The 27,174-nt window shown below is 40.8% G+C and overlaps 1 protein-coding gene across 2 annotated transcripts; it reads left to right on the top strand.

Moving 5' to 3' along the window:
- The first annotated feature begins 6,642 nt into the window (after positions 1-6,642).
- MYL2 (myosin light chain 2) lies at positions 6,643-23,989 on the top strand. Of its 2 annotated transcripts, XM_044658785.1 has the most exons (8): positions 6,691-6,707; positions 10,768-10,804; positions 11,205-11,294; positions 15,112-15,187; positions 16,567-16,671; positions 17,784-17,862; positions 19,815-19,863; positions 23,618-23,989. In XM_044658785.1, the coding sequence occupies exons 3-8, from the start codon at positions 11,259-11,261 to the stop codon at positions 23,714-23,716; spliced, it is 444 nt and encodes a 147-aa protein (XP_044514720.1). In that variant the 5' UTR covers positions 6,691-6,707; positions 10,768-10,804; positions 11,205-11,258; the 3' UTR covers positions 23,717-23,989. The 2 variants fall into 2 exon arrangements, with proteins under 2 accessions (XP_044514719.1, XP_044514720.1); XM_044658784.1 differs by lacking the exon at positions 10,768-10,804 and having other exon boundaries at positions 6,643-6,707.
- Positions 23,990-27,174: the final 3,185 nt, after the last annotated feature.

Here is a 27,174-nt window from a genome sequence, read left to right as displayed (position 1 = left end):
GATGGGTGGTCATGAAAAAAGCCTGGGAAGAGAGGATGGGGCCAGAGCGCCATGCCTGGAGTTAAGAAGACTCATCTTACTGAATTCATTTCCAGCCTCAGACACTTCCTGACTATGTGACCCTAGGCAAGTTATTTAACCCTGTTTGCCTCAGTTTCTCAATCTGTAAAATGAATTGGAGAAGGAAATGGTAAACCACTCCAGTATCTCTGCCAAGAAAACCTCAGATGGCGTCATGGAGTCAGACATGACTGAAAACAACTCAACAATTATATATATATATGTATATATATGTATACGTATATGTATGTACATTCATGTGCATATTATGTGCATACACACATAATGTAATTGTCAGGGGGAGGAGTGGATATTAAATTCCAAACAGAGAAGTTTGTATTTTATCCTGGAGACAATAAAGAAGTTATTATTCACTGAAGCTCTTCAAACACACTGGAAGTCCCCCACATGGACAGCTCCAGACCAGAAAAACAACCAAATTCAGCTTCCCCTCATCGTTATCTTTCCAGTACTCATGATCACTTCTTGTAAGTGCGTATCTCAGCAAGAGACCTTAGACTTCTGGGTCAACTCCCCCCCCCCCATTTCTAACATGAGGAAACTGAGGCCTCAGTGGGGGAGAGAATTAACCAGCATCCTAAAATACTGAGGGTCAGAGGCAGGATTTTAACCTACATCCTCTGCCTCTAGAACCTAAACTGCCTCCTGCTTATAGCCATACTAGAATGTAAGATCCTTACTGGCATCGAGGAGTCTTGTGTCAGTGACTCGATAAATATTTATTAAGTACCTACTATGTGCTGGGAACTGTGCTAACTGCTAGGTATACAACAAAAGACAAGCAACAGAGCATGAGCTCTAGCTATCTATCCATCCATTGATCCATCCATCTATCTATCTACCTACTATCTATCTGCTGGTATGTCCATCCATCTATCCATCTGTCTATCCATCTATCTGTCTGTCTGCTCATCCATCTGTCCATAATTCCATCCGCTCATCCATCTCTTTATAGATTAGTACTACATAGTGCTAATTCAAAGAAAGGTGAAAAAGCAGTGTGGGAGTATATTTATCTCTCCATCCATATCTCTCTCTCATCTATTTCTCTTTCTTTTTTTTCATTTTTAACATTTATTAATATTCATTTTTAACCTGTTTACATGCTTCATACCCCTACTTTCCCCTTCACCCCCCGCATTCCCCCCACCCATGGCCGACGCACATTTCCATTGGTTGTAACTTGTGTCCTTGTTCAGGGCCTATTTCCACATTGTTGTTAGTTGCATTTGTGTGGTCGTTTCGAGTCTACATCCCCAATCATGTCTGCCTCAACTCATGCATTCAGGCAATTGATTATCTTCTATGTTTCCTCTCCTGCAGTCCTTCCTCTGAATGTGGGTAGCATCTTTACCATAAATCCCTCATAGCTGTCTTGTGTCATTGCAGTGCTGCTGGTACAGAGGTCCATTGCATTCGATTTTACCACAGTATATCAGTCTCTGTGTACAATGTTCTTCTGGTTCTCCTCCTTTCACTCTGCATCACTTCCTGGAGGTCTCTCCAATTTGCATGGAATTCCTCCAGTTTATTATTCCTTTTAGCACAATAGTATTCCATCACCTGCATATACCACAATTTGTTCAGCCATTCCCTAATTGAAGGACATCCCCTCCTTTTCCAGTTTGTTGCCACCACAAAAAGTGCAGCTATAAATATTTTCCTACAAGTCTGTTTATCTATGATCTCTTTGGGGTACAAACCCAGCAATGGTATGGCTGGATCAAAGGGCAGGCATTCTTTTATAGCCCTTTGAGCATAGTTCCAAATTGCCAGCCAGAATGGCTGGATCAGTTCACAACTCCACCAGCAATGCATTAATGTCCCAATTTTGCCACATCCCCTCCAGCATTCATTACTCTCCCCTTCTTTTATTTTAGCCAATTTGCTAGGTGTGAGCTGATACCTCAGAGTTGTTTTGATTTGCATTTCTCTAATTACTAGAGATTTAGAACACTTTCTCATGTGCTTATTGATACTTTTGATTTCTTTACCTGAGAATTGCCTATTCATGTCTCTTGCCCATTTTTCAATTGGGGAATGGCTTGATTTTTTATACAATTGCATTAACTCCTTGTATATTTGAGTAATTAGACCCCTGTCAGAGTTTTTTGTTATAAAGATTTCTTCCCAATTTGTTGTTTCCCTTCTGATTTGGACTACATTGTTTTTGTTTGTACAAAAGCTTTTTAGCTTAATATAATCAAAACCATTTAATTTACATTTTGTAATTTTCTCTAACTCTTGTTTGGTTTTAAAATCTTTCCTTTCCCAGAGATCTGACAGGTATACTATTTTGTGTTCACTTAACTTATTTATAGTTTCCCTCTTTATGTTCAGGTCATTCACCCATTCTGAATTTATCTTGGTGTAGGGTGTGAGATGTTGATCTAAACCTAATCTTTCCCATATTGTTTTCCAGATTTCCCAGCAGTTTTTGTCAAATAGTGGATTCATGTCCCAAAAGTTGGGCTCTTTGGGTTTATCATATACTGTCTTGTTGACATCATTAACCCCAAGTCTATTCCACTGATCCTCCCTTCTATCTCTTTAGCCAGTACCATATTGTTTTGGTGACTGCTGCTTTATAGTATAGTTTAATATCTGGTACTGCTAGGCCCCCTTCCTTTACATTTTTTTTCATTATTTCCCTTGATATTCTTGATCTTTTGTTATTCCAAATGAAATTTGTTATAGTTTTTCCTAATTCAGTAAAGAAGTTTTTTGGTAATTTGATAGGTATGGCGCTAAATAGGTAAATTAATTTGGGTAGAACGGTCATTTTTATTATGTTAGCTCGTCCTACCCATGAACAATTAATGGCTTTCCAATTGTTGAGGTCCAGTTTTATTTGTTTGGAAAGTGTTTTGTAGTTGTTTTCGTATAATAGCTGTGTTTGTTTTGTTAGATTGATTCCCAAGTATTTTATATTGTCTAGGGTGATTTTAAATGGTGTTTCTCTTTCTACTTCTTGCTGCTCTAATGTGTTGGAAATATATAGAAATGCTGATGATTTATGTGCATTTATTTTGTATCCTGCCACTTTGCTAAAGTTGTTGATTATTTCTACCAGCCTCTTAGTTGATTCTCTAGGATTTTTTAAGTAGACCATCATATCATCTGCAAAGAGTGATAGCTTTGTCTCCTCCTTGCCTATTTTGATACCTTCAATTTCTTTTTCTTCTCTAATTGCTATTGCTAGTGTTTCTAGTACTATGTTGAATAATAGAGGTGATAATGGGCATCCTTGTTTCATTCCTGATCTTATTGGGAAGGCTTCTAATTTATCCCCATTGCATATGATGTTTGTTGATGGTTTTAGGTATATATTGTTTATTATTTTTAGGAAGGGTCCTTCTATTCCTATACTTTTCAGTGTTTTCAATAGGAATGGATGCTGTATTTTGTCAAAGGCTTTTTCAGCATCTATTGAGATAATCATGTGATTTTTGTTTATTAGACTGTTGATATGGTCAATTATGTGGATGGTTTTCCTAATGTTGAACCATCCTTGCATTCCTGGTATAAATCCCACCTGATCATGGTGGATGATCTTCTTAATTACTTGCTGGAGTCTCTTTGCTAATATTCTATTTAAGATTTTTGCATCTATATTCATTAGGGAGATTGGTCTGTAGTTTTCTTTCTCTGTTTTTGGTCTACCTGGCTTTGGGATCAGTACCATATTTGTGTCATAAAAGGAATTTGGTAGGACTCCTTCTTTGCTTATCATATCAAATAATTTGTATAATATTGGGATTAGTTGCTCTTTGAATGTCTGATAGAATTCACTTGTGAATCCATCAGGTCCTGGTGATTTTTTCTTAGGGAGTTCTTTAATGGCTTGTTCAATTTCTATTTCTGATATGGGATTATTTAGGTATTCTATTTCTTCTGCTATTAATCTAGGCAATTTATATTTTTGTAAATATTCATCCATATCTCCTAGATTATTATATTTGTTGCCATATAATTGGGCGAAATAGTTCTTAATGATTGCCTTAATTTCCCCTTCATTAGAGGTGAGGTCTCCCTTTTCATCTCTAATACTGTCAATTTGGTTTTCTTCTTTCCTTTTTCTTATTAGATTGACCAGTACTTTGTCTATTTTATCTGTTTTTTTTTTTCAAAATACCAGCTTCTAGTCTTATTTATTAATTCAATAGTTCTTTTACTTTTGATTTTATTAATTTCTCCCTTAATTTTTAGTATTTCTAATTTAGTTTTCATCTGGGGGTTTTTAATTTGCTCACTTTCTAATTTTTTGAGTTGCATGCCCAATTCATTAATCTCTGCCCTCCTTAATTTGTTAATATATGCACTCAAGGATATAAATTTCCCCCTGAGTACTGCCTTGGCTGCATCCCACAGAGTTTGGTAGGATGTCTCATCATTGTCATTCTCTTCAATGAAATTGTTGATTGTTTCTATGATTTCTTCTTTGACAATTTGGTTTTGGAGAATCATTATTTCTCTCTCTCTAGAGACAGAGATAGACAGACAGACAGGCATAGCTTTATAACACACTAGGGAGATTACTTGGTCTTGGAATTCAGGAGATGTGAGTTCAAATCAGGTCTCAGCACTTGGTCTTGGCCGATCACTTAATCTCTGTCTCAATTTCATCATCTATAAAATAATAGGTCCTTCCTCACAGGGTTGTTCTGAAGATCACACAAGTTAACATGTGTAAAGTGCTTTGCTAACGTCCCATTTAAATGCTGTTGCTAAGTCCCTTCACCCCCTTTGCCCAGCCCTTACCTCTCTTCTGCCTTGGAATCAATACCTCATATTGCTTCTGACACAGAAGGTAAGAGTGTGAAAACTGCTGTTATTATAGAATAATTGTGTATTATGCATAACACATATAGATCACATGCTATATTATACTTATATGAAATGGAACTATAATGTATAGCTGATTATTATATATGTTATATATAATAATAGATAGCATTGATATTTTGTATTTGGGGCTTGCAAATCACTTTAAGTGTTATCTCATTTGGTTTCACAACAATCTTGTGAGTAAGTACTGTTTGCCTTAGTGTTCTTGTGGACTAAATGGGAATAATAATAGCATCTTCTTCCTTGGATTGTTATGAAGCTCAAATGGGATAATAATTGTAAACATTTTAGCATAGAGCCTGGGACATAGTAGGCACTACAGGAATGTTAATTACTACTATTACTCCTCCTCCTCCTCCTCTTCCTCCTCCTCCACTATTACCACCACCACCACCACCACCACTACTACTACCACTACTACTACTATTATCATTACCATTACCACCACTACTTCTACTTCATTATTACTACTACGACTACTGCTACTACTACTACTACTACTACTACTACTACTACTACTACTACCACTACCACTACTACTACCACTGGTCCTGCTACCACTACTACTACTACTACTACTACTACCACTATTATCATTACCATTACCACCACTACTTCTACTTCATTATTACTACTACGACTACTGCTACTACCACTACTACTACTACTACTACTACTACTACTACTACTACTACTACTACTACTATTACTACTACTACCACTACTACTACTACTACCACTGGTCCTGCTACCACTACTACTACTATTACTACTACTACTACTATTACTACTACTACTACTACTACTACTACTACTACTACTACTACTACCACTACTACTACTATTACTACTACTACCACTACTACTACCACTGGTCCTGCTACCACTACTACTACTATTACTACTACTACTACTACTACTACTACTACTACTACCACTACTACTACTACCACTACTATTACTACTACTACTACTACTATCACCACTACCACCACCAGTCCTCCTTCTCCTACTACTACTATATAAAGGTCAGCATTTAGTATGGTGCCTGGCACATAGTAACTGCTATATAAGTGTTCAATATGATTATTAGCCCCACTTTAGAGATGAGGAGAGTGAGGCTGAAAGTTCAGTGACTTGCCCAGGGTGTGTGAAACAGAATTTGAATCTGGACCTTCCCGACTTCAGATGCTGGGGCTACCCACTCTGCCACCCGTCTAGCTCCGTCCTGGAGAGGAGGAGCCAGGCAGGGTCTCCGCCAGGGGGTCCGTGCGAGAGCGGAGCCCAGGGCTCACTCAGGCTCCCGGATCCCCAGGCTGTGTCCCGACAATTCTCTCTGGAGAGGCCCCTTTTTCCCGGGGGCGGGGCGGCCCTTCCACTCTGACCTTCAGGGCTTCTTGGCTCCTGGCTCTTCTCTGGGGGAGCGGCTGGCCAGCGTCCCCGCCTGAGCCCTGCGGAATGCCTCCGCTGTCAGCAGCTCCCCCGGCCGGCCGGACACAGCTGCTGGGGCTCCTCGGTAACCTTGAAAGGGTCTCACATGTCACCCGGTGAGTGACACGAGTTGTTATTCGTGAACAAGAGTCAACAGAATAGAATGGAGATGGGGGGGGGGGGCCTAGGTGGGGCCTCCTTACCTATCACTGCCAAAAGTGGTCATGAGGCTATTCTTAGCCCCGAGCGGGAAGTATTTATTGTTTCAGGCTGGCCGGGAGGGAGGGGCAGCAGGAGGAATCCCACTTGTCGGGCAGAAGGAGGACTTGTTGGGCATCTCCGCCATGGTGAGTGGGGCCTGGGTCTGGCCAGGACGAGGGTGGAGGAGAGAGGGGGCCCCCCAAAAGATCCCAAACACCCAAGGGGGGGCCTTTCCTCAAATGAGAATCTCTCTGGCCGCTCTGGGCGAGGAATCAGGACCAAAGACTTAGAGCTAGGAGGGACCTCGGAGTCAATTCAACAGGACCCCTTCCCCCTCATTTTACAGATAAGGAAACTGAGGCTCAGAGCGAGGCATTGACTTAGGATGTTCAGATGTCTATTCAGAGTTGGATGGGTCCTCAGAAGCCATCTGGTCTACCTTCTTCCTTCTGTAGATGAAGAACCCGAGCAAACACATGGCCAGGGAGATTCACCTGGGGGCCATTCGCTTGTTTTCTCTGACTATTTTGACAGCTAGATTTTCCTTTGTAACCCTAGTTTAAAACATTCTTTTAAAGAGGAGTCTTTAGGCTTCCCCCAACGACAAAAGCAGTGTTGTTATTGCTGTTCAGTCCTATCTAAATCCCATTTAGGAGTTTTCTTTTCTTTTTTAAAAATTAAGTCTAATTAACTAATTAATTAATTAAGAATATTTTTCCATGGTTCCACCATTCCTGTTCTTTCCCTCTTCTCCTCCCAATCCCGCTCCAGTAGCCAATAAGCAATTCTACTTTTTTGGAATTTTTTTTTTACATGTGTCATTGATCAAGACCTATTTCCATAGTATTAGTATTTGCACTGGGGTGCTCCTTTAGAGTCTCCACCCCGAATTATATCCCATTTAGGGGTTTTCTTGACAAAGATACCGGAATGGTTCAGTCATTTCAATCACGTTCAACTCTTCTTGATCCCATTTGGGATTTTCTTAGCAGAAATACTGGAATGGTTGGCCATTTCCCTCTCCCGGTCATTTTATAGGCAAGGAAACTGAGGCAAATAGGGTTAGGTGACTTGGCCAGAGTCACATAGCTAGGGAATGTCTGAGACTGGATTTGAAGCCAGGAAGATGAGTCTTCTTGACTGCAAGTCTAGCTGCTCCTACCAAAGCAAAACAGGGCACCCAAAAGATAAAGTCCCCGTCTTAGATTATATCTATTGAGTTTGAAGGGTCCTTAAAGGTCATCTAGTCCAATATCTCCATTTTACAGATAGGAAAATCAAGGTCAAGAGAGGACATAAGGTCACAGATCTAAGAGCCAGGAGGGACCACATAAGCCAATTGATCTAGGTCTGATTCTATACATGAGGAGATTGAGACCCAAGAAAAGAGAAGTCATTCTAGGCCACCAAGGTTCTGATAGCCATCAATATGATTATTATCACCACATTACAGATGGGGAGAGTGAGGCTGAGAGAAAGTTCTGGGACTTGCCCAGGATGGCACACCACTAGGTGTCTGAAACAGGATTTGAACTTGTGTCTCTGACCTCTTTGAGTCCAGAACTAGGACTATTTCCACTCTACCACCTGGTCTTCCCCTCCCCTAACCCCATTCCCAGCCCCCCCTACTTTTTATTTTTAAACCCTTAACTTCTGTGTATTGGCTCCAAGGCAGAAGAGTGGTAAGGGTGAGCAATGGGGGACAAGTGACTTGCCCAGGGTCACACAGCTGGGAAGTGTCTGAGGCTGGATTTGAACCTAGGACTTCCCGTCTCTAGGTCTGGATCTCAATCCACTGAGCTACCCAGATGCCCCCTCCCCCCTACTTTTTAAGCTCTAAAATCACCTAGTCCACTGCCTTTGTTTTACAGGTAAGGAAACTGAGGCTCAGGAAGGTGACTTGTCCAAGAAAGTGACCCCTCCAAAGATCACACAGTTAGCCGGGAGCTGAGCTCGGCTTGGAACCCAAGTGGGCCGGCCTCCAATTCCACGCTCTTTCCCCTTCGACACAGTTTGCAGTACTCAGGCTACACAGGGTTCGATCCATTGCTTCTCGTGATGGAACCCCAGTCAATACACAGACGGGCCACAAATAATGCAGCCTCCCAGGGAATAGAAGAAGAAAAACAGAATAAGAAAGAGCTGGGGTTTTTTATGGGTTGTCGACTGACCTCTCTCGAAATCAATAACTCCCAAGGTTTGCAAAATGGGATTGAATGCTTTTAAGGATCAAATTGTAATTCTTTTTTCTTGTTTGGGCACCTAGAGGAAAGAATGTATATAAGTGTGTGTGTGTGTGTGTGTGGTGTGTGTGTACAATTATATTTTATAGAAATAGATCTTACACGATATGTAAATATATTACAGAATTCTATATGCCCATGTGTGTATACATATATATTTCTTTGGAAGGGTCAAAGGTTAACATCTTTCTCCCAGCCTTTTTTGTTCGCTTTCCCCAAAGTAGGCAGCACCAGAATGTGCGATTCTATTTAGTTAGTTTTTTCATCGGTGGACTGAATTGGATGGCAGCAAATTCTGGAACCCACTCCGGGAAAAAATGAGACCGGACTCAGAACTGGAAAGGAACTTGGGTGTTGTCTGGTCTCTATCCTCCCTTTTACAGATGGGGAAACTAAGGCCCAGGGAGAGCAGTGAAAACCTTTACTCGAGGAAAGGCAGGGAAGAAAATGTACAGGCTCGTGATCGCAGATTTAGAGTGGGAAGGGACTCTAGGGTTCATCCATCTGTTCCAACTTCGCCATTTTACAGAGAATGATGCTAAAGTGAAATGGATGGCTTGAGTCGATCCAGGTGGACAATAACAAAAGACAGGATTTGAATTTTGTTCCTCTGATCTTAAATCCAGCACTAAAGGGAATTTAGGGGTCATCTAGTGCATCCCTTCCCCCCACCTCGTTTTATATAGGAGGAACCAGAGGCCCAGAGAGTTGAAGAGATTTTCCTGAGGTCTCAAAAGTTTTAAAGATCTAGACTTAAATTTAAACCTGGCTGGTGTCCAAGGCTCAGAATCCCAGAATCAGTAGGCAAGGACGATACTTAGTGGAAAGAACATTGGATTTGGATTCTGAAGACCTCCTATTTGCTAACTATGTAACCCTGAGCAAGTCATTTCACCATGATGGGCCTCAGTTTCCTCGGCTGTAAAATTAGGGAAGTCAGACTAGATGACTTCTGAGGTCCTTCCCTGTTCTCAGTCTATGATTCTGTAATTTGTCAGAGACAGGATTCAAACCCACGTCTCCCTACAGCACTGTCTTTCCTCTACTCCTATCTGCTGCTGTTTGACACGGTCATCTACTCTTCTTCCTTAATCCTAAACCATTTTTTCTAGATATCTCCTTCTACCTCATGATTCTCAACTCTAGATTCTACTTGTCTGTATATACAGAAATTGGCTGTCCTCTCTCCCAGCCCACAGCAATTAGAATGTTAATTCTAGGGCAATTTGGAGTTTCGTCCTTGTATCCATTGTGCCGAGTGCAATTTTTTACATCCTGTAGGCCCTTTTGGTTATTAAATTGGGTCATACAGAGGCAGGAGCAAAATGAGCTCATTCTGCTTAAGGAACAGCTAACCCTACAGGAGAGAACTTATGATTAAGGCTAAAGAATTAGTCAGTCTTGGGGGCAGATAGGTGGCTTCAATTGAGAGCCAAGCCTAGAGCTGGGAGGTCCTGGGTTCAAATATGATTCTAGGTACTTTCTAGCTGTTTGATCCTGGGCAAGTCACTTAACCCCAATTTTCTGGCCCTTACCACTCTTCAGCCTTGAAACCTATACTTAGTATCAATTCTAANGAGAGAGAAAGAAAAAGAAAGGAAGGAAGAAAGAAAGAAAGAGAGAGAGGAAGGAAGGAAGAAAGAGGAGAGAGGGAGGAAGAAAGGGAGAGAAAGAGAGAGAAAGAAAGAAAGGAAGGGAGGAAGAAAGAATATTTGGGGTTGCATTTGTGGGGGGTAAGTACATTACTTAATTAATTTGGGGGCAGCTAGATAGCTCAGTGGATAGAGAAGCAGGCCTGGAGTTAGGGGACCCTGGGTAAGTCACTTAATCCCCCATTGTCTGGCCCTTACTAATCTTCTGCCATGGAACACAGTATTGGTTCTAAGACAGAAAGGGTTTAATTTTTTTTAAAGCTGGCTAGTCAGTTGATCAAAGCATTTATTAAGCTTTTTTTATATGCCAGACGCTGGCCATGGAGAAGACCCCATAGGACTGTGCAGGTCTGTAGTTACTATGCATCATTTCTACTTACTAAATCGAGCCAAGCCCTCTCCCATCTATGATCTCATTCTACCTTCCCAACACTCATGTCTGCTATTCCTCCTTGGGCGACCTTGGGTTTAAAACCGTCTCTAGGCCCCTTCTCTTCCTCTAGTATAATGAGGAGACTGGATTAGATAATCTCTCAGGCTCCTTGCAGTTATATGTCTTGCCATGCTTTGAGGGTCAGTAGAGCAGGACATAGTCCTGATTTTCAGAGAGATTTCCAGGATAAAGAGGGGCCGGCCCTACGCAAGGTCGCCATGTGTTTGATTAGTACCTGGCGAAGCTGGAACTCAAACTCACTTTCCTGGACTCCAGCCTGTTGCTTTTTTCTAATGCTGGGCATCCTCTCCCCAGGCACCCAAAAAAGCAAAGAAGAGGGCCGAGGGAGCGAACTCCAATGTGTTCTCCATGTTCGAGCAGACGCAGATCCAGGAATTCAAGGAGGTAAGTTCCCTTCCTTGAAATGAATGAGCTCCATGAAACCTTTAATCTTTCCATCAGGTTATTCCTTCTATGTGATTCCTAGAAGACTGAGAGAACATTTTGGTTATGTGAAGTTAAAGCCCTTCGCCAGCCAATTCCAATCTGCCTTTCACTGCTGATAACCCATTACTCCTTCTCATCTTTTCCCTATTCTAGCCCACCGGACCGACTCGATATTCCTTGTATGTGACATTCCATCCCCCTCATCTCCCACCTCCAAACCTTGGCATAAGCTATTCTCACCCCTTTGCATGGAAAGCCTCCCACCTCATTTCTGACTCCGGGAACTCCGTGATTCCTCCAGGGTTCCCTCAGTTGTTAGTGATCCTCCCTACTTCTAAAAGAAAAAAAGATTCTGTATTCCTTTGTATTTTGTATTGATCTGGCTCATACGCCTTTTCTTTTCTATGGACCCTCTAGTAGAATAGAAAATCCTCGAGGGCAGATGCTATTTTGGGCTTTGTTTCCTTAGCCCTGGCACAGGGTCTGGTTTGATCAGTGTAGGGAACTCCCAGTGGGGAAAATGCCTCCATCAACATAGTCCACATCTGCCCTGAAACTCAGTGTTATCTCGGCCAGAGAAGCTAAAATCCCAGAGCTAGTGTGGTGGGTCTTGAACTCAGGCTCTCCTGATTCCAAGATTAGCTCCCTAATGATCATGCTGCACTGCTCACCTAGCAATCAATCCCAAAGAGTCGTGAAGCACCTATTATGTGCCAGGCACTGTGAACACTGAAGATACCAGGGAAGAAATGGCAAAGTTCCTTCTCCTTAAGTAGTGGGTGGTTTCCTTTTGGTTTGTTTAATCAGATTGCCTATTTCATTGCTGAAGGGAGTTCCCAGGGATTAAATTCCCTCCACCGATTTAGATGAATGCCTTCTCAACTAGGTGGTACCCCAGATTCAGGAGGACCTGAGTTCAAATTTGACCTCAGACACTTACTAGCTGTGTGAACCTGGCTAAGTCCCAGAACTCTGTTTGCCCGAGTTTCTTCATCTGTCAAATGAACTGGAGAAGGAAATGGCAGATCTCTCCAATATCTCTAGGCCAAGAAAACCCCAAGTGGAACCATGGAGTCATGAAATGACTAAACGACAACAACAAATAACACTTATGACTTTAGATGGTTGCCTGGGACACTGAGAACTAAAATGACTCATCCAGGGCCTCTCAGCCAGTATATGTCAGAGCGGGGGATATGAACTCAAGCATCTTTACTATACAAAATAAATAGGAGGAAATTTTGGGAAGAGAAAGTGCTAGCAGCTGGGGGTTTAACCTACGCCTGTTCAATTGAAGACAGGATACATCTGAGTCTCCACAGTCCTGGATTAAGCTGGAGAAGTCCAGTTCATTTTTTCATTTTTTTAATTTATTTTTTCAGTCACATTTAGGAACAATTTTTGACAATTGTTTTCTGACATTTTAGGATTAAGATTTTCTCCTTCCCTTCCTCCTCACCCCTAGGCAGCAACTAGTCTGACATATAGGTTATACCAGGTTATTCCATATAGATTATTCATGCAATCCATATTTCCATATTGGAGCAATCCATTTTAAAGGAGCCCTGTTGGAAAGCCAGGTTCAAGCAATAGTATTCCTTCTCTCCAAGTTCCCTTGGACAATTAAAATATTGTCTTTCACATGTAAGGATATTGTTTAGTCACTTTCAGTCCTGCCTTACTCTTCATGACCCCATTTGAGATTTTCTTGGCAAAGAGACTGGAGTAGTTGGCCATTTCCTTCTCCAGATCATTTTACAGATGAGGAAACTGAGGCAAACAGGATGAAGTGACTTGCCCATTTGGTGTTTTCTTGGCAAAGATACTGGAGTAGTTTGTCATTTCCTTCTCCAGCTCATTTTATAGATGAGGAAACTGAGGCAAACAGGATGAAGTGACTTGCCCATTTGATGTTTTCTTGGCAAAGATACTGGAGTGGTTTGCCATTTCCTTCTCCAGCTCATTTTACAGATGAGGAAACTGAGACAAAGAGGATGAAGTGACTTGCCCAGGGTCACACAGCTAGTAAGTGTCTGAGGCCAGATTTGATCTCATGAAGATGAATCTTCTTGACTCTGGACCTGGCACTATCCACATTCTTTTCTATCTATGTTCTTTTCAAGTTGTTTCTACACTAGACCATCACTACTGTCTCATCCAAGGCTTCGACATTAAGTAATTCTTCCAAGAGAACCCTATACACAGAAAGTGAAACGTTGTGGAATGATCCAGTGTAATGGACTTTACTACTAGCAGCAATGCAATATTCCAGGACACTCCTGAAGGACTTAAAAGAAAGAATATTTTCCACATTGAGAGAAAGAACTATGGGAGTAGAAAGGCAAAAGGAAAACATATGACTTATCATTTATCACTTGTATATATAGGCATACGATTTGGGGTTTAGGCTTTAAAGGATCATTCTATAGCAAAAATGAAAATATGGAAATAGATATGAAGTGATAATATCTGTACAATTCAGTGCAATTGCTTGTCAGCTCTGGGAGGGGGAGGGAAGAGAGGAAGGAAAAAAAGGAATCATGTAAACTTGGGAAAATATTTTAAATAAATAAATAATTTGAAAAATTAAGTTATTCTTGACTCTCAAAAAAAACCCACCACTTTGTTTAATATCAAAGATCCTTTTTGAGGATAACTTGTGGCATAGAAAAGCTGCTATCAATTGTCCTTAGGCTTTCTCTCCTGGACATTTTAAAAATAAATTTTTATTGATGCCTTTTGTCTTCATATCATCTACATGTCCCAAGATAACCCAAACAAGAAAAAGGAAAAAAAAAACATTTCAGCAAAATTAACCAACACCTTGGGAAAAGTCTAACATTAGATATCGTGTTCCATATCCATAGGAGGAAGCAAGTTTTATCTCTTGGAGCTAAGCTTGGTCTCTAGAATTTTATAGCATTCATATTTTATATGAATTTATATTTCATATTTTGTAGCATTCAAAGTATTCTAAGTATCAGTTCTAAGACTGCTGTAAGGGCTGGCAATGCGAGTTAAGTGACTTGCCCAGGGTCACATTGACTGATGCTAGATTTGAACCCAGGACCTTCTGTCTTTAGGCCTGGCTCTCTATCCACTGAACCACTTAGCTGTCTCCTAGCATCCAGTTTCAATTGTTGTATTGTTGTCCTTTACATTCATGTTGCTCGGGGTCCTGGTGCATATTATCCTATTGACTCTGATTATTTCCTTTGCATCAGTCCATATGAACCTTCCATGCTTCTCTGAATTCATCCCATTTGGCTTCCCTTTCAGCTCATCACTATTACATTATATTCATGTACTGCAATTCTCTAATGGCTGGACATCTACTTTGTTTCCATTTTTCCCACAAAAAATGCTACTATCAATATTGAGTGTGAATGAAGCCACTTTTTAAAAAAAAATCATTGACTTTCTTGTCACTTGGCTATCTTAAACTCCATTCTTATCATAGACAGGGACTCTTAGGGAGGAATATCCTGGTTAATCTCCAGAAAGAATGTGCCACCTCCTACATGCCCTTCTCACTCACTCTGCCTCAATCTCTGGAATGAAGGAATCAACTCAGGATGCTGTGGGATGGTATAGGCAGAAGTAACAAGATATTTGGGGAGATAATGTTCCCAAAGGACTTAAAAAATAGCATGAATCCCTCTACTCCTCTCTTGACATATCCACTGGCTCTTGAAGCAATTAATTATCCTTAATCTTCTCCAGCTTCCCCTGGGCTTCTGAATGACCATCTCTGTTCTCTCTCCTGCTTCAACAGGCATTTACCATCATGGACCAGAACCGGGATGGATTCATTGATAAAGCAGATCTGAGGGATACGTTTGCTGCCCTTGGTAGGTCTTGAGTTGGGCTGGATTCCTACCTCTTCTGAGTGCACGAGAGCAGACATGATAGGGTACTGATATGGGAAAACTATTTTTATTTTAAAGTTTTAATGGTGAATTTTGCTGTTATACCTTATGATAGAACTGTCTGTTCACACACACACACACACACACACACACACACACACACACACACGCAAAATGACCAAGTATAACAAACTTTGGCCAATAATATATGTAACACTCTACTATACCCATAACCCATCCTACATTCCCATTTACTGAGAGATGGAAAAAGCATTTCATTATGGTGGGAGGAAGAGAATAATCTCTGTTGAAGACTCAAGTTTGTGTCTGCTTAGAATTTAATTATGCCATAATAGTAAAACTTTAAACATGTGTTACATGGGAACAGGATCAAAAAGAACCCTTTAAATGGTCTTTGATTAGATAGTTTTTGTTTTGTCTGTTATATGGCATTCACTGTATGGCTTATCCTCTTTGAACTTCAGTTTCTCTAGCCTGTAAAATGGGCGTAATAATGTAACTATATATAATTGAAAGTTTCCTAATGGATACAACTGTCCCAAAGTGAATGGAGCTGCCATGGGAAGTAATGATCTCCCAATCACCAAGGGTCTTCCATTGGAAGCTAAAGGTCCGTATGGTCATAGACATAGGGCTTAGAGCTGGTTACTGAGTCTAATCCCCTTCCTTTCATTCATGAAGTAATAACGGCCCAGAAAAGCAGAGACTGGCCCAAGGTCATCCAGGCATTAATTAGCAGAGTTCAGATTTGATCCCAGGTGTCTTGAGTCCTAATCTTGAGCTCCTTCTGCAGGGCTATAATGCCTGTCCTTTATGGAGATATTGGGAGAAGCGGTTTCCTGTTCAGAACATGACCTGAAAGGTGACTTACTGATCCAAGATTCTGTGAGCCTGAGTCTAGGGTGCTTCTGTTCTGAAGAAGACTGTAGGAGTCCTCCCTATAAAGCTCTGATTTTCATAAGGCGATCAACTCCAAAGGCTGAGAACAACAGGATGATAAAATGTTTAAACAATGAGGGGCTTTAGACAGAGAATATCCAAGCTGGGAGATGTCTTAAGAGCATGGAGTGTCAGAGCTGGGAGGGAACTTCAACCATATAATGCAGAACAGGGAGGAGGGCTGAGAATCTCCAAAGAAAAAGCTCCCACATTCTGTGGGGGAGGACCTAATACCCAGGGACTTAAAGAGGTCTTGCCCATCACCACACACCCTTGCCAGAGCTAGGACTTTACCCCCAATTTTCTGACCCCTCAGGCCAGCCTCTGGCCCCTGGACCACTTCATCCTCTCACAAGTTCCTCCCCTTTACACTCCCCACTGTTTGGTTTGTGTCCTCCTAGGTCGTGTGAATGTGAAAAATGAAGAAATTGATGAAATGATCAAGGAGGCTCCTGGACCAATCAACTTCACTGTCTTCCTGACCATGTTTGGGGAAAAACTTAAGGGTGAGTGGGCTGATGAGAAGGACAAACAAGGCCTGTAAACTCTGTATCTCAGAGAAAGGAGGACTGTGAAGATACTGTGGGAAGCTAGGAAATTTGTGTAACAATGGGGAGACAGATATTAGAATACTGAGATTTCCCTGAAAATCTTTTATTCTCAGTAAGAATTGATCTTCAGGCTTTACTTTATGCCCCAGGCATAGTTTTCTCTTGAAAATCAGTGGGTATAGGAGGGCTCAGTGGAGAGAGAGCCAGGCCTGGAGTTGGGAGGACCTGGGCTTAAATCCAGCCTCAGACACTTCCTAGCTATGTTACCCTGGGCAAGTCACTTACCCTCATTGCTTAGCTCTTATAGTTCTTTTGTTGAATTGATATTTTGTATTGATAAGACAGAAGATACATGTTTAAAAAAATCAGTGGGTGTAGCATTCACAGGGGAAGACGCTAGGGTACAGAGAACCTGCTTTGTTTTAAATCTTTGCAAAGATTGGAAACTAGAAACTCCAGTGCCCAAGACAAATGCCATGAAATGGCCCCAGACCAAGTAATTCCAACAGTGCCTTGAAATCAACTTTTGTTTAAATAAATTCAGTTGAGGGTGAAGAGGAGATTTAGAGATTTGAAACATAAGGGACCATGAGAGGACAGTGGGAACACCAGGCACTTCTGAGGAGATCACAATTGAGATAGACAAAATATGAGTCCTGGTCAGTGAGGAACTAACTTACCTAGAGTATGGTAGCTGGTGGGAGGAAGTGGTAGGGAAGAGGACAAAGGAGTAGACCAAGTATGTTATTCCTATTTATTATATTATATTAATTATGTTATATTATATTATATTTATTATATTCCTATTAATTATTCTTAACTAGGTCCTAAGCCTAATTGTTTCCACCTATTAGAGAAGTAACAAGTATTGCCAGGTCTCTCTAATTTTCAACCCCTTTAAGCCCTGGTATACAAAGATGGAGCCATAACTCTCATCCATTTAAGATGGCTCATGAGCCCTGCAACTCCTCTTCTCCTGCTCTCAGGATTCTCTTCATTATATCTAAGGGATCTCAGTTGGCTTAAATATACTTCCCATTTATCCCAGCCTTTCCTTCCCATTTCAGGTGCTGACCCTGAAGAAACTATTCTCAATGCATTCAAAGTGTTTGATCCTGAAGGCAAAGGAGTGCTGAAGTCTGATTAGTAAGTAGAAAATAAATTCCGATTTTTCCCAACTTAAAAAATGTATAATTTTAGTAACTATCCATGAACATAGTCATCCAAATACAACAAATACAACAAAAAGAATCTTTTCAAAGCTTAAATATAAAAGTACAAACTTCTTTTTTAAATAGTTTGTTCAGGAAAAAAAATCAAAATCCATGCTTAAGGTTTTCCTTTGTTGACTCATCTTGGCATGAAGATAATTGTAAATTAGCAAAGATTTCACTATCTGAGCTCAAGTCCAGTAAAGTCCTAATATCTCAAAAGATTTAGAATATAAACCAGAGATGGATTATGGGTCTATTGTCCCAAGATCATCATAACTAAATTTGGAGGGTTTCATCACTAGTGAATATTTTAGCTATAATATCAACTCAGTAATAGATGAACTGTATTATCAAGAAAAGGGATGCTAAATATGTAATCATAGAACCTGAATCTGAATCTCCAGGATTAAGCTGGATTATATGGATTAGATTAGATATAGAAATGTTGGTGGGAGGAGGAGGTTGCTTCTAATGATATCTCTTGTATGAGGGAGCAAGTTATTGAAGCACCTCTGAATATCAGTCTCCCTAATGTGTAAAATGGACGTGTGTGGATTTAATGAAAAACTTCCTGAACTTTCTTCCTCCAGAACAGTGGCTCAAATCCCACCTTGTACAACTTTAGGAAAGGTCTCTATCTGTATTTTTAATTTTTTTTTAACCCTTACCTTCTGTCTTGGAGTCAATACTGTGTTTTGGTTGCAAGGCAGAAGAGTGGTAAGGGTAGGCAATGGGGATCAAGTGACTTGCCCAGGGTCACACAGCTGGGAAGTGTCTGAGGCCAGATTTGAACCTAGGACCTCCCATATCTAGACCTGGCTCTCAATCCACTGAGCTACCCAGCTCCCCCCTCTGTCTGTCCTTTGAGGTTGGACTGCATGGCCTCTAAATCTACTTCTAGACTCAAAATCTGTGTTCCTATAAAGTTTTGATATGCCTTGAAAAGATTCACACTGACTTTAAAAAATCCCTAACATACTAAAGTATATAAACAAGAGATTAAAATTCTCCTATTTGTTTCCATGCCTACCTTCAGAACAATTTTTTTTCTTCTAAATAATGTGGATGTTGCTATATTGCATGAGTGTTGGCCAGCTCGTATTCCATCCTTTCTCCTCCCCTCTCTCTATTGAATAGAAGTCCTAGATCCTTCCCAATCTTTTACTATTTCCTCTGGATCAAATGGGATAGAGGGTGGAGTTTAGGGTATCGTCTTTAGTCATCACTTTCTTTCCCTTTCTCTCTGGATATTTAATTTAGAACACTGTTATAACAATTAGCTCATTTTTTTTTAATTCTAAGAGCAATATAATGGCCCCTCAGATCAATCGTCTATTGTTTTATGGAGTTTATAGGAGACAAAAAAATTAGTAGTATAATGATAATAGCTCAGAGCCCCCAGTTAGGAAAAATCCTAACATTCAGGCATAGTTTTGGCTCTCTAATTTCAACTTACCTTTATTGTGAGCTAAACCCTTGGGTCTCTTTATGCTTGAAAGCAGGATCAGGATACAGAAAATATTTAGATAAAAGAAGCAAGACTCATTTTTTTGTAGCCTCCATATTTGTTTGGTTAAATAAAATCTCATCCCATTCATGGGAGCAATTTGTCCTAGTGTATACGGAGCCAGCCTCTGAGTCACCAAGACCTGGGTTCAAATCTAACCTTTGAGGTGTAATGGCTACATGACCCCAGCACATTATTTAACCCTTCAGTGCCTTGGGAATTCTCTGAGACTCTAAATTATAGATTAGCTGCTGATCTTCATTGGTGAACAGAGTTGAAAATCCATATTCTACAATTTGTTCCATCATTCCCCAATTGGTATATTCTTCCTAGCTTCTTGCCTTTGAAATCACAAGGCTGCCTTTCTCTCTTTGCAGTATCCAAGAAATGCTCACCACTCAAGCAGAGAGATTTTCCAAAGAGGAGGTAAGGGTCATTCCTTGTGTCCATCACTGAGAAGAAGCAGCCCCACAGTCCACATACCTGGTGGGCATACATATAAGCTCCTTGAGTGGGCAAGAAGGGTTATTTTAGGGACTATATCCCTGGTACCTTGAATCAAGCCTATCATATAATAGATACTTACTAAATGCTAATTAGATTTGAAATGAAGGGCAACTGGTGGTTCAGTGGATATAGAGCCAGGCCTGGCGATGGGAGGTCCTGGGTTCAAATCTGACCTCAGATACTTCCTGGCTATGTGATCCTGGACAAGGATTGCCTAGCTCTTACTACTCTGCCTTGGAACCAATATATAATACCAATTCTAAGACAGAAGGTAAGGATTTTTTTTAAATAAAAGATGGTGAGATCTTTGGAGCTGGAACATAGAAAACCTTCAAATATCACTTCACTAGTGCCATCTTCAGTACATCTTATTACCTACCTTAGTTTCCTCATCTGTAAAATGAAGATGAAAACTGTAGCAGTTGCTTCACAGCATTGTTGTGAGATAATGTACATAAAAAGCGACATACATTTCAATTATTACTATTTTCAGAACCCTCCCTATAACACAGGTGGCCCACAGCTCTTCACTCTGTCTTGCAAGGATAGAAAAATGGATTTTCAGAATGGCCTTTGGAGACCTGCTGAAACTGTCACTTTCCTGTTGGACTGACGTTAGCATTGATACGCTCAATGATCTTCCTTTAAGAAAAAATAGCAGCCAGTCTCCCAGGACAGAGTCTTAAAAGTGCTATACTTTACATATTGATTAGCTAGAATTCTGCTGTCCTTCCTTCCTAAGAACTCAAGCGATGATAAAGAACAGCCGTGAGCTCCATTCTTCTCCTCTCTTGCTGTGATTGAATACAAACTATAGTAGTGTTTGTTACTTAATCCCCTATTTCCCAGGCTTTCTAAAACAGGATTCCTTTTGATATCCATCTGAATTCCACAGACATTTTCCATACCTCTATAATTCATAATCATTGGCTCATAGATTTGGGGTTGGAAGCCACCTCAGGGGCCAGGAGTCCAACCCTCTCATTTTACAGAGGAGGAAACTGAGCAGTGACTTGAGCAAGGACATGCAGATAAAAAAACATCAGAGGTAGGATTTGAATCCAGGTTCTCTGATCAAAAGCCAGTGTTTTTTCCTACTGTACCACAGTAATTTTAATTCAATTCAACATGAGTTTATTAAGCACCTACTGTGTCACAGGCATCATGATAGGGGCTAATACAGAGAGAGGAAGAAAAAGAATACCCATCTTCAAGGAATTTACATTCTATTGGAGGAATACATTATGAAAAGATAATCATCCAAGGCAAGAGACAGCATCAACATGTCCAAAAATGTAATAAGAGGGTAGCTCAGTAGAATGAGAGTGAGACCTAAAGACAGGAAGTCCTGGGTTCAAATCTAGCCTCAGATACCTCCTAACTGTTTGGCCCTGGCAAGTCATAAGATCCCCATTGCCTAGCTCTTTGTGCTCTTCTGCCTTGGAGCCAACATACAGTATTGATTCTGAGATGGAAGGTAAGGGTTTAAATATATATATATATATAATTCTCTATAGATTGTAGCAACTGAATTAAGCTTGAAGGAAATAAAGAATTCTTTGAGACAGCAATGAAGGAGAAATGCATTTCAGGCTTAGGGGACAGCCCCTGACTTCAAGGAAAAGCAAATAGGCTAGTCTGCTGGAAAACCAGTTGGGAGTAGATAGAGACCAAGTCAAGAGTGCCATCGTCTTTGTGTCCTATTGGGCTCCTCATGAAGTCCCTCACTCCCATCTCTTTCCTCTCTCTTTGTCACTGCCAAACAGTTGTCAGATCTTTGGGTTGATCAGACATGGAGTTTCAAGGAACTGTAGACCAAGTCTCAAGTTCAGTCTATTCTGTGTGTCAATCTCAGTCTACCTAATTGCTGGCTTTATTGAGAGCATACAAAGTGATTTTATGGACATACTTTACTCGTGTAAGAAGGGTCCAAGTGATGTGCTGGTAAATATTTAACCACCAATTCTCTGGGGGAAAAATATATGTACGGCACACTTTTAAGTTTAATCTGCAATAGTAACATTTTTTTCTCCCTCACTTTCTTAAGTCTAAACAATCAACAAACCAATAAATCAATCCCTGAGTTGTAGCATTTGCCAACTTTCAAGGCTTAAATGCTTGGACTGAACATTTAATCATAGGCTCAGGAAAGGCTGGTATGAACTGGCTCCAGCTCCATCCTGTGGATGCTCCTCTTCAGTACCATCTTGAGGTATCACTTAGACTTGACTTAGAGAGAGGTACCTATATACCTTTATTCTTGGAACTCAGACAGCTGCCTCGAATCGGACAACTGACTAGTTCCAGAGGGTCTGCAGCTATTAGGGGCTGTGCAGTTTTATACTCTGAAAGACATAGTACCCTTCTCATTGGCTTAGTAGATCTTAGGTACCTTTGTGTACATGGGGAGGTCAGAAAGGGTTAGACACAGAGTCAGGGGTGACATTCATGGTTCAATTCATCAACCAGCATTTTGCCCCCAGTTATTATCCTAAGCTGAGGCTACAAAGGCAAAAATGAAACCATTTCTGTCCTCAAGAAACTTACATTCTATGGGGGAAATAATAGATGCACATATAAGTAGACATAAAAGATATGGGCAGGTAGGTGCCTCAGTGAGTTAAGTGTCTGGCCTAGAGATGGAAGGACCTAGGGTCGAATTTGGCCTCAGATGCTTCTTAGCTGTGTGACCTTAGGCAAGTCACTTAATCCCAATTTAATAACCCTTTCCACTTTTTTGCCTTGGAACCAAAACTTAATGTTCATTCTAAGATAGAGGGTAAGGTTTTTAAAAACAAAATAATTTTAATAGATATCAAAAAGCAGTTAGATGGCTTAGTGGATGGAGAGCCAGCCTTAAAGACAGGAGGTCTTGGGTACAAATCTGGCCTCAGATACTTCCTAGCTGTGTGACCCTGGGCAAGTCACTTAACCTCCATTGCCTAGCCTTATTGCTCTTCTGCCTTGGACCCAACATACTGTATTGATCACAAGATAGAAGATAGGGTTAAAATATATAATGTACACAAAAATACTTAAAAACCCTTATTTATGTCTTAAAATTGATACTATGAGTTCTAAGGCATAAAAGCAGTAAGAGTTAGGCGACTGGGGTTAAGAGACTTGCCCAGGGTCACATAGCTAGTTGTCGTCTACCTAGCTTCCCCTACAAAGTACTTTTGGGAGAAGGAATGGGGGGTACACTAGCAGGGATGGGAGGATTATGGAGTATTTCATGCATGAGTATGCATGTGATTTGAGCTCAAATGGAAGCTAGAAATTCTAACTGACACAGGTGAGAAGGAAGCAAATTCTTCTGACCTGTACAAAGATTTGGGGACAGGAGATGGAATGTTATATATGAGCAAAAGCAAGTAACTAGTTTGGCTGGAATGTAGAATGTGTGAAGGATAGTAAAATTTAGTAACCCTGGAAAAGCAAGCTGGGGACCCATTGAGAAAAGCCTGAAAACCAAAGAAATTTGCACTCTATTCTGGAGGCAAAAGAAGGCCATTGAAGCTTCTCGATCAGGGAAGGGGAGGTGGTGAGGCGTGTGTCATCAGTTGCCTTCCCTGTCTCTGGGGACCTGACCTAGCTGTCCTGTCTCAGCCGTGGCACCTTCCCCTTCAGAACAAGTCCTCTCACCCTTGGGTTTTGCTGTGTTTGGTTACAGATTGACCAGATGTTTGCAGCCTTCCCTCCCGATGTGACTGGAAACCTCGATTACAAGAATCTTGTGCATATCATCACACATGGGGAAGAAAAAGACTAGGGGTGGGGGCTTTTCTCAACTTCCTTCATCCCTTTTGTGGCTAGTAAGTGCCCTACCCGCCCACTTGCCCTGGTCCTCAGTATGCAGCCTGTATCCCCCATCATTCTCTCATTTATTAGCTTTGTCTACACTTTACTCCTGTCAGTTCTTTGGCAACTCAGTCCCATTCCCACCCCCACATTACACCCCTCTGACTTTTAAATCCTGAGTCTAGACTTCCTTTTACAAAATGAGATATAAATATGTCTCAATAAACTGAAATGGTTTCTTTGATTGCTGTGACCCATTTCTTTTTTCCGAGGGATAATTTTTATTTTTATTATTTTTATTTTATTTTTAAATTCCGTTTCTTTTATTTTTAAATATTTTTCCATAGTTACAAGATTCATTTTCTCTCCCTCCTCTTTTCCCTCCCCACTTTGGGAGCCAAGAAGCGACTCCACTGGCTTGCTATGATCCATTTCTACTAGCTACGAACATCCCCAAGGTTTCTCCCAATGAGATATTGAAATGGGCTGTTTCCTTTTTGTTTTATCGTCTTCTCCATGGTTATCTTCATCGTTACTTTTTTAGTTCTGCTTCCTTGGCTCAGCATTATTTCAGAGAAGTCTTCCCATGATTCTCTGTATTCATCTTAGTCATCATTTCTTAGAGAATGACGGTGTTTGGGTACCACCATTTATTCAATCATTCCCCAGTGGATGGGCACCTACATTGTTCTTTGCTATCGTAGAAAGTGCGGCTGTGAGCGCTTTGGCATCCATGGGACCCTTCTGATATTGCTATCCTTGGCATCTCTGAATGTGATGACTTGAACGGGCTATCCAGAGTTACATGGTTGTTAAGCCAAATTAGTATAATTGAAGGAATTAAGATTTAGTATATGAAATAGAGCCTGCAGGCTAAGTAGCAACTAATATATGTTCCCAACTAGTTGGAAGACTGGAATAAAGATAAGAACAATTGACATATAGCACTTAAAAGTTTTCAAAACACTTTACTTATATGAATAAAAGGATAGCTGATGTCTACATAGTACATTAAGCTTTGCAAAGTGTTTTACATCATCATTATTATTAGTTCACATTTAGATGGTGACTTAAGGTAGCAATGCACTTTACTCACATTATTAACGATATTTTTAAAAATAATTATTAGGGGCAGCTGGGTAGCTCAGTGGATTGAGAGCCAGGCCTAGAGACGGGAGGTCCTAGGTTCAAATCCAGCCTCAGACACTTCCCAGCTGTGTGACCCTGGGCAAGTCACTTGATCCCCATTGCCTACCCTTACCAATCTTCCACCTATAAGTCAATACACAGAAGTTAAGGGTTTAAAATTAAAAAAATAATTATTATTTGTAATAAGATAGTGGCAGCCTCGGGGTCACAAAGACCTGAGTGCAGGTTTGCTCTGACACAGTCCTAGGAAGATAATTTCTCTGTACCTCAGGCAATTCCTTAAGGCTATAAATCCCTGAGCAAGGGATGAGCTGTATTGGTAGAAGGAGTTTCCTTAGTTCTCTATCCATGGAATCACATGAGGAAGAAGAGGAGATGATGAAGGAAGAAGGAGGAGAAGGAAGAGGAGGAGAAGGAAGAAGAAGAGGATAGGGAGAAGAGGGAAAGGAGGAGAAGAAGAAGTTGTCACATTTATATGGTGCCTTTAAAATCTGCAAAACACTTTACATACATCATCTTATTTGACCTTAATAATAATAATAGCAGCTTACACTTATATAGTGCCTACTATGTGCCAGGCACTGTGCCAAGTGCTTTACAAATATTATTTCATTTGATGCTCACGACAACCCTGAGACAGAGAGAGTTTAAGTGACTTGCCCAGGGTCACACAGGTAGAAGTGTCTAGGGCAGGATTTGAACCCAGGTCTTCCTGGCCATAAGTCTAGAATTCTATCCACTACACCAGGTTGTATTGTAGCTCGCTATTCTAAAGACAGCGACTCCCAGGGGTCAGCCCTGAAGCCCAGGCTGTGCTAGGTTAGGATTCTACAAGCACTGAATTCCTCTGCTTTTCTTCACAGCATCTCCTTGTTCTCTGAATGTTTAAAGATATTGAGGTTTAAAGGAGAACAAGGGCTCTGTGCACAGCATTCAGAATCTTCCCTTCTGCCCTCATCTTTTATTTAAACCAGGGTCTGAGAAGGAATATGCACAGCGCTTGCTGCCTGGAGGCAAGGAATATATTCTTTCTGTATCCTTTCATCCCCTGCTCACTGACTGCTAATCTCATTTCCCAGTTCATAGGATCATAGCCCTAGAACTGGAAGGGAACTCAGCAACCCCCTCATTTTACAGATGGGGAAACAGAGGCCCAGAAAGGGTACAGTGCTAGGAGATTCATTGGTCTAAAGTCAAAAGGGACTACAGAGACCATCTAGTTCAACCTTCTTGTTTTACAAATAGGGAAACTGAGGCCCAGAAAGGGTACAATGCTAGGAGATTCATTGGTCTAAAGCTAAAAGGGACTACAGAGACCATCTGGTTCAACCTTCTCATTTTACAAATAGGGAAACTGAGGCCCAGAAGGTTGAATTGTTATTTATACCCATCAATCCAAAGTTGGAAGATACCTTAAAGGCCATTCGGTTCATCCCCTTCATTTTCAGATGAGGAAACAGAGACCAGAGAGGGTACCATGTTAGTAAGCTCATTGAGCTAGAATAGGAGGAGACCTCGGAGACCATCTAGTTCAAACACCTTATATGGGGAGACTACTGCTCACAGGGGGAAATGGCTTTCTCTGGTTCACACAGAATTATATTTCAAGTCCACATCTTCTGACTTCAGTTCTAGAGGACTTTCTGCTACATAATTCTCTCTCCCAAAGCTCACATCTTTATCCCCAAGATGGCTCTGAAATGCCCTCAAAATAATTCCTCATGGTGAAATGAGGGGGTCTGACTAGATGATCAGTGAGGTACTCTCTTTCACCTTGAAGGCTTATTGTTTTTTGGTGGACACTAGGTGGCACAATAGTGCACAGAAAGCCAGGCCTGCTATCAGAAAAACTCATCTTCGTGAGTTCAAATCCAGTCTTAGGTATTTACTAGCTGTGTGACTCTGAGCAAGTCCTTTCCCCCTGTTGGCCTCAGTTTCCTCATCTGTAAAGAGAGCTGGAGAAGGAAATGGCAAACCATTCCAGGATCTTTGCTAAGAAAACTCTAACTGGAGCCATGAAGAGTCAGACTCAACTGAACAACAATACGTGACAGAAGGTTTAGATTTATTTCTCTTGGACCCAAAGGGCATAACTGGAAGTGATAAGAAGAAATTGGGAAGAAACTGGAGCCCATAAACTCTAGGTCAAGGAGACTTATTCTTGGTAAATTCTTAACTGCATTATTAAAGAGAGAGATTGTGGTTTTTTTTATTTAAATATTTTATTATTTTTTTTAGAAAAACTTTCATGGTTACATAATTCATGTTTTTACTTTCCCC

This window comes from Gracilinanus agilis, chromosome 1 (genome assembly GCF_016433145.1).
Source record: "Gracilinanus agilis isolate LMUSP501 chromosome 1, AgileGrace, whole genome shotgun sequence".
Classification (NCBI taxonomy): Eukaryota; Metazoa; Chordata; class Mammalia; order Didelphimorphia; family Didelphidae; genus Gracilinanus; species Gracilinanus agilis.
Note: the sequence above shows the minus strand (reverse complement) of the source record. Positions and strands in the feature narration are given on the sequence as shown.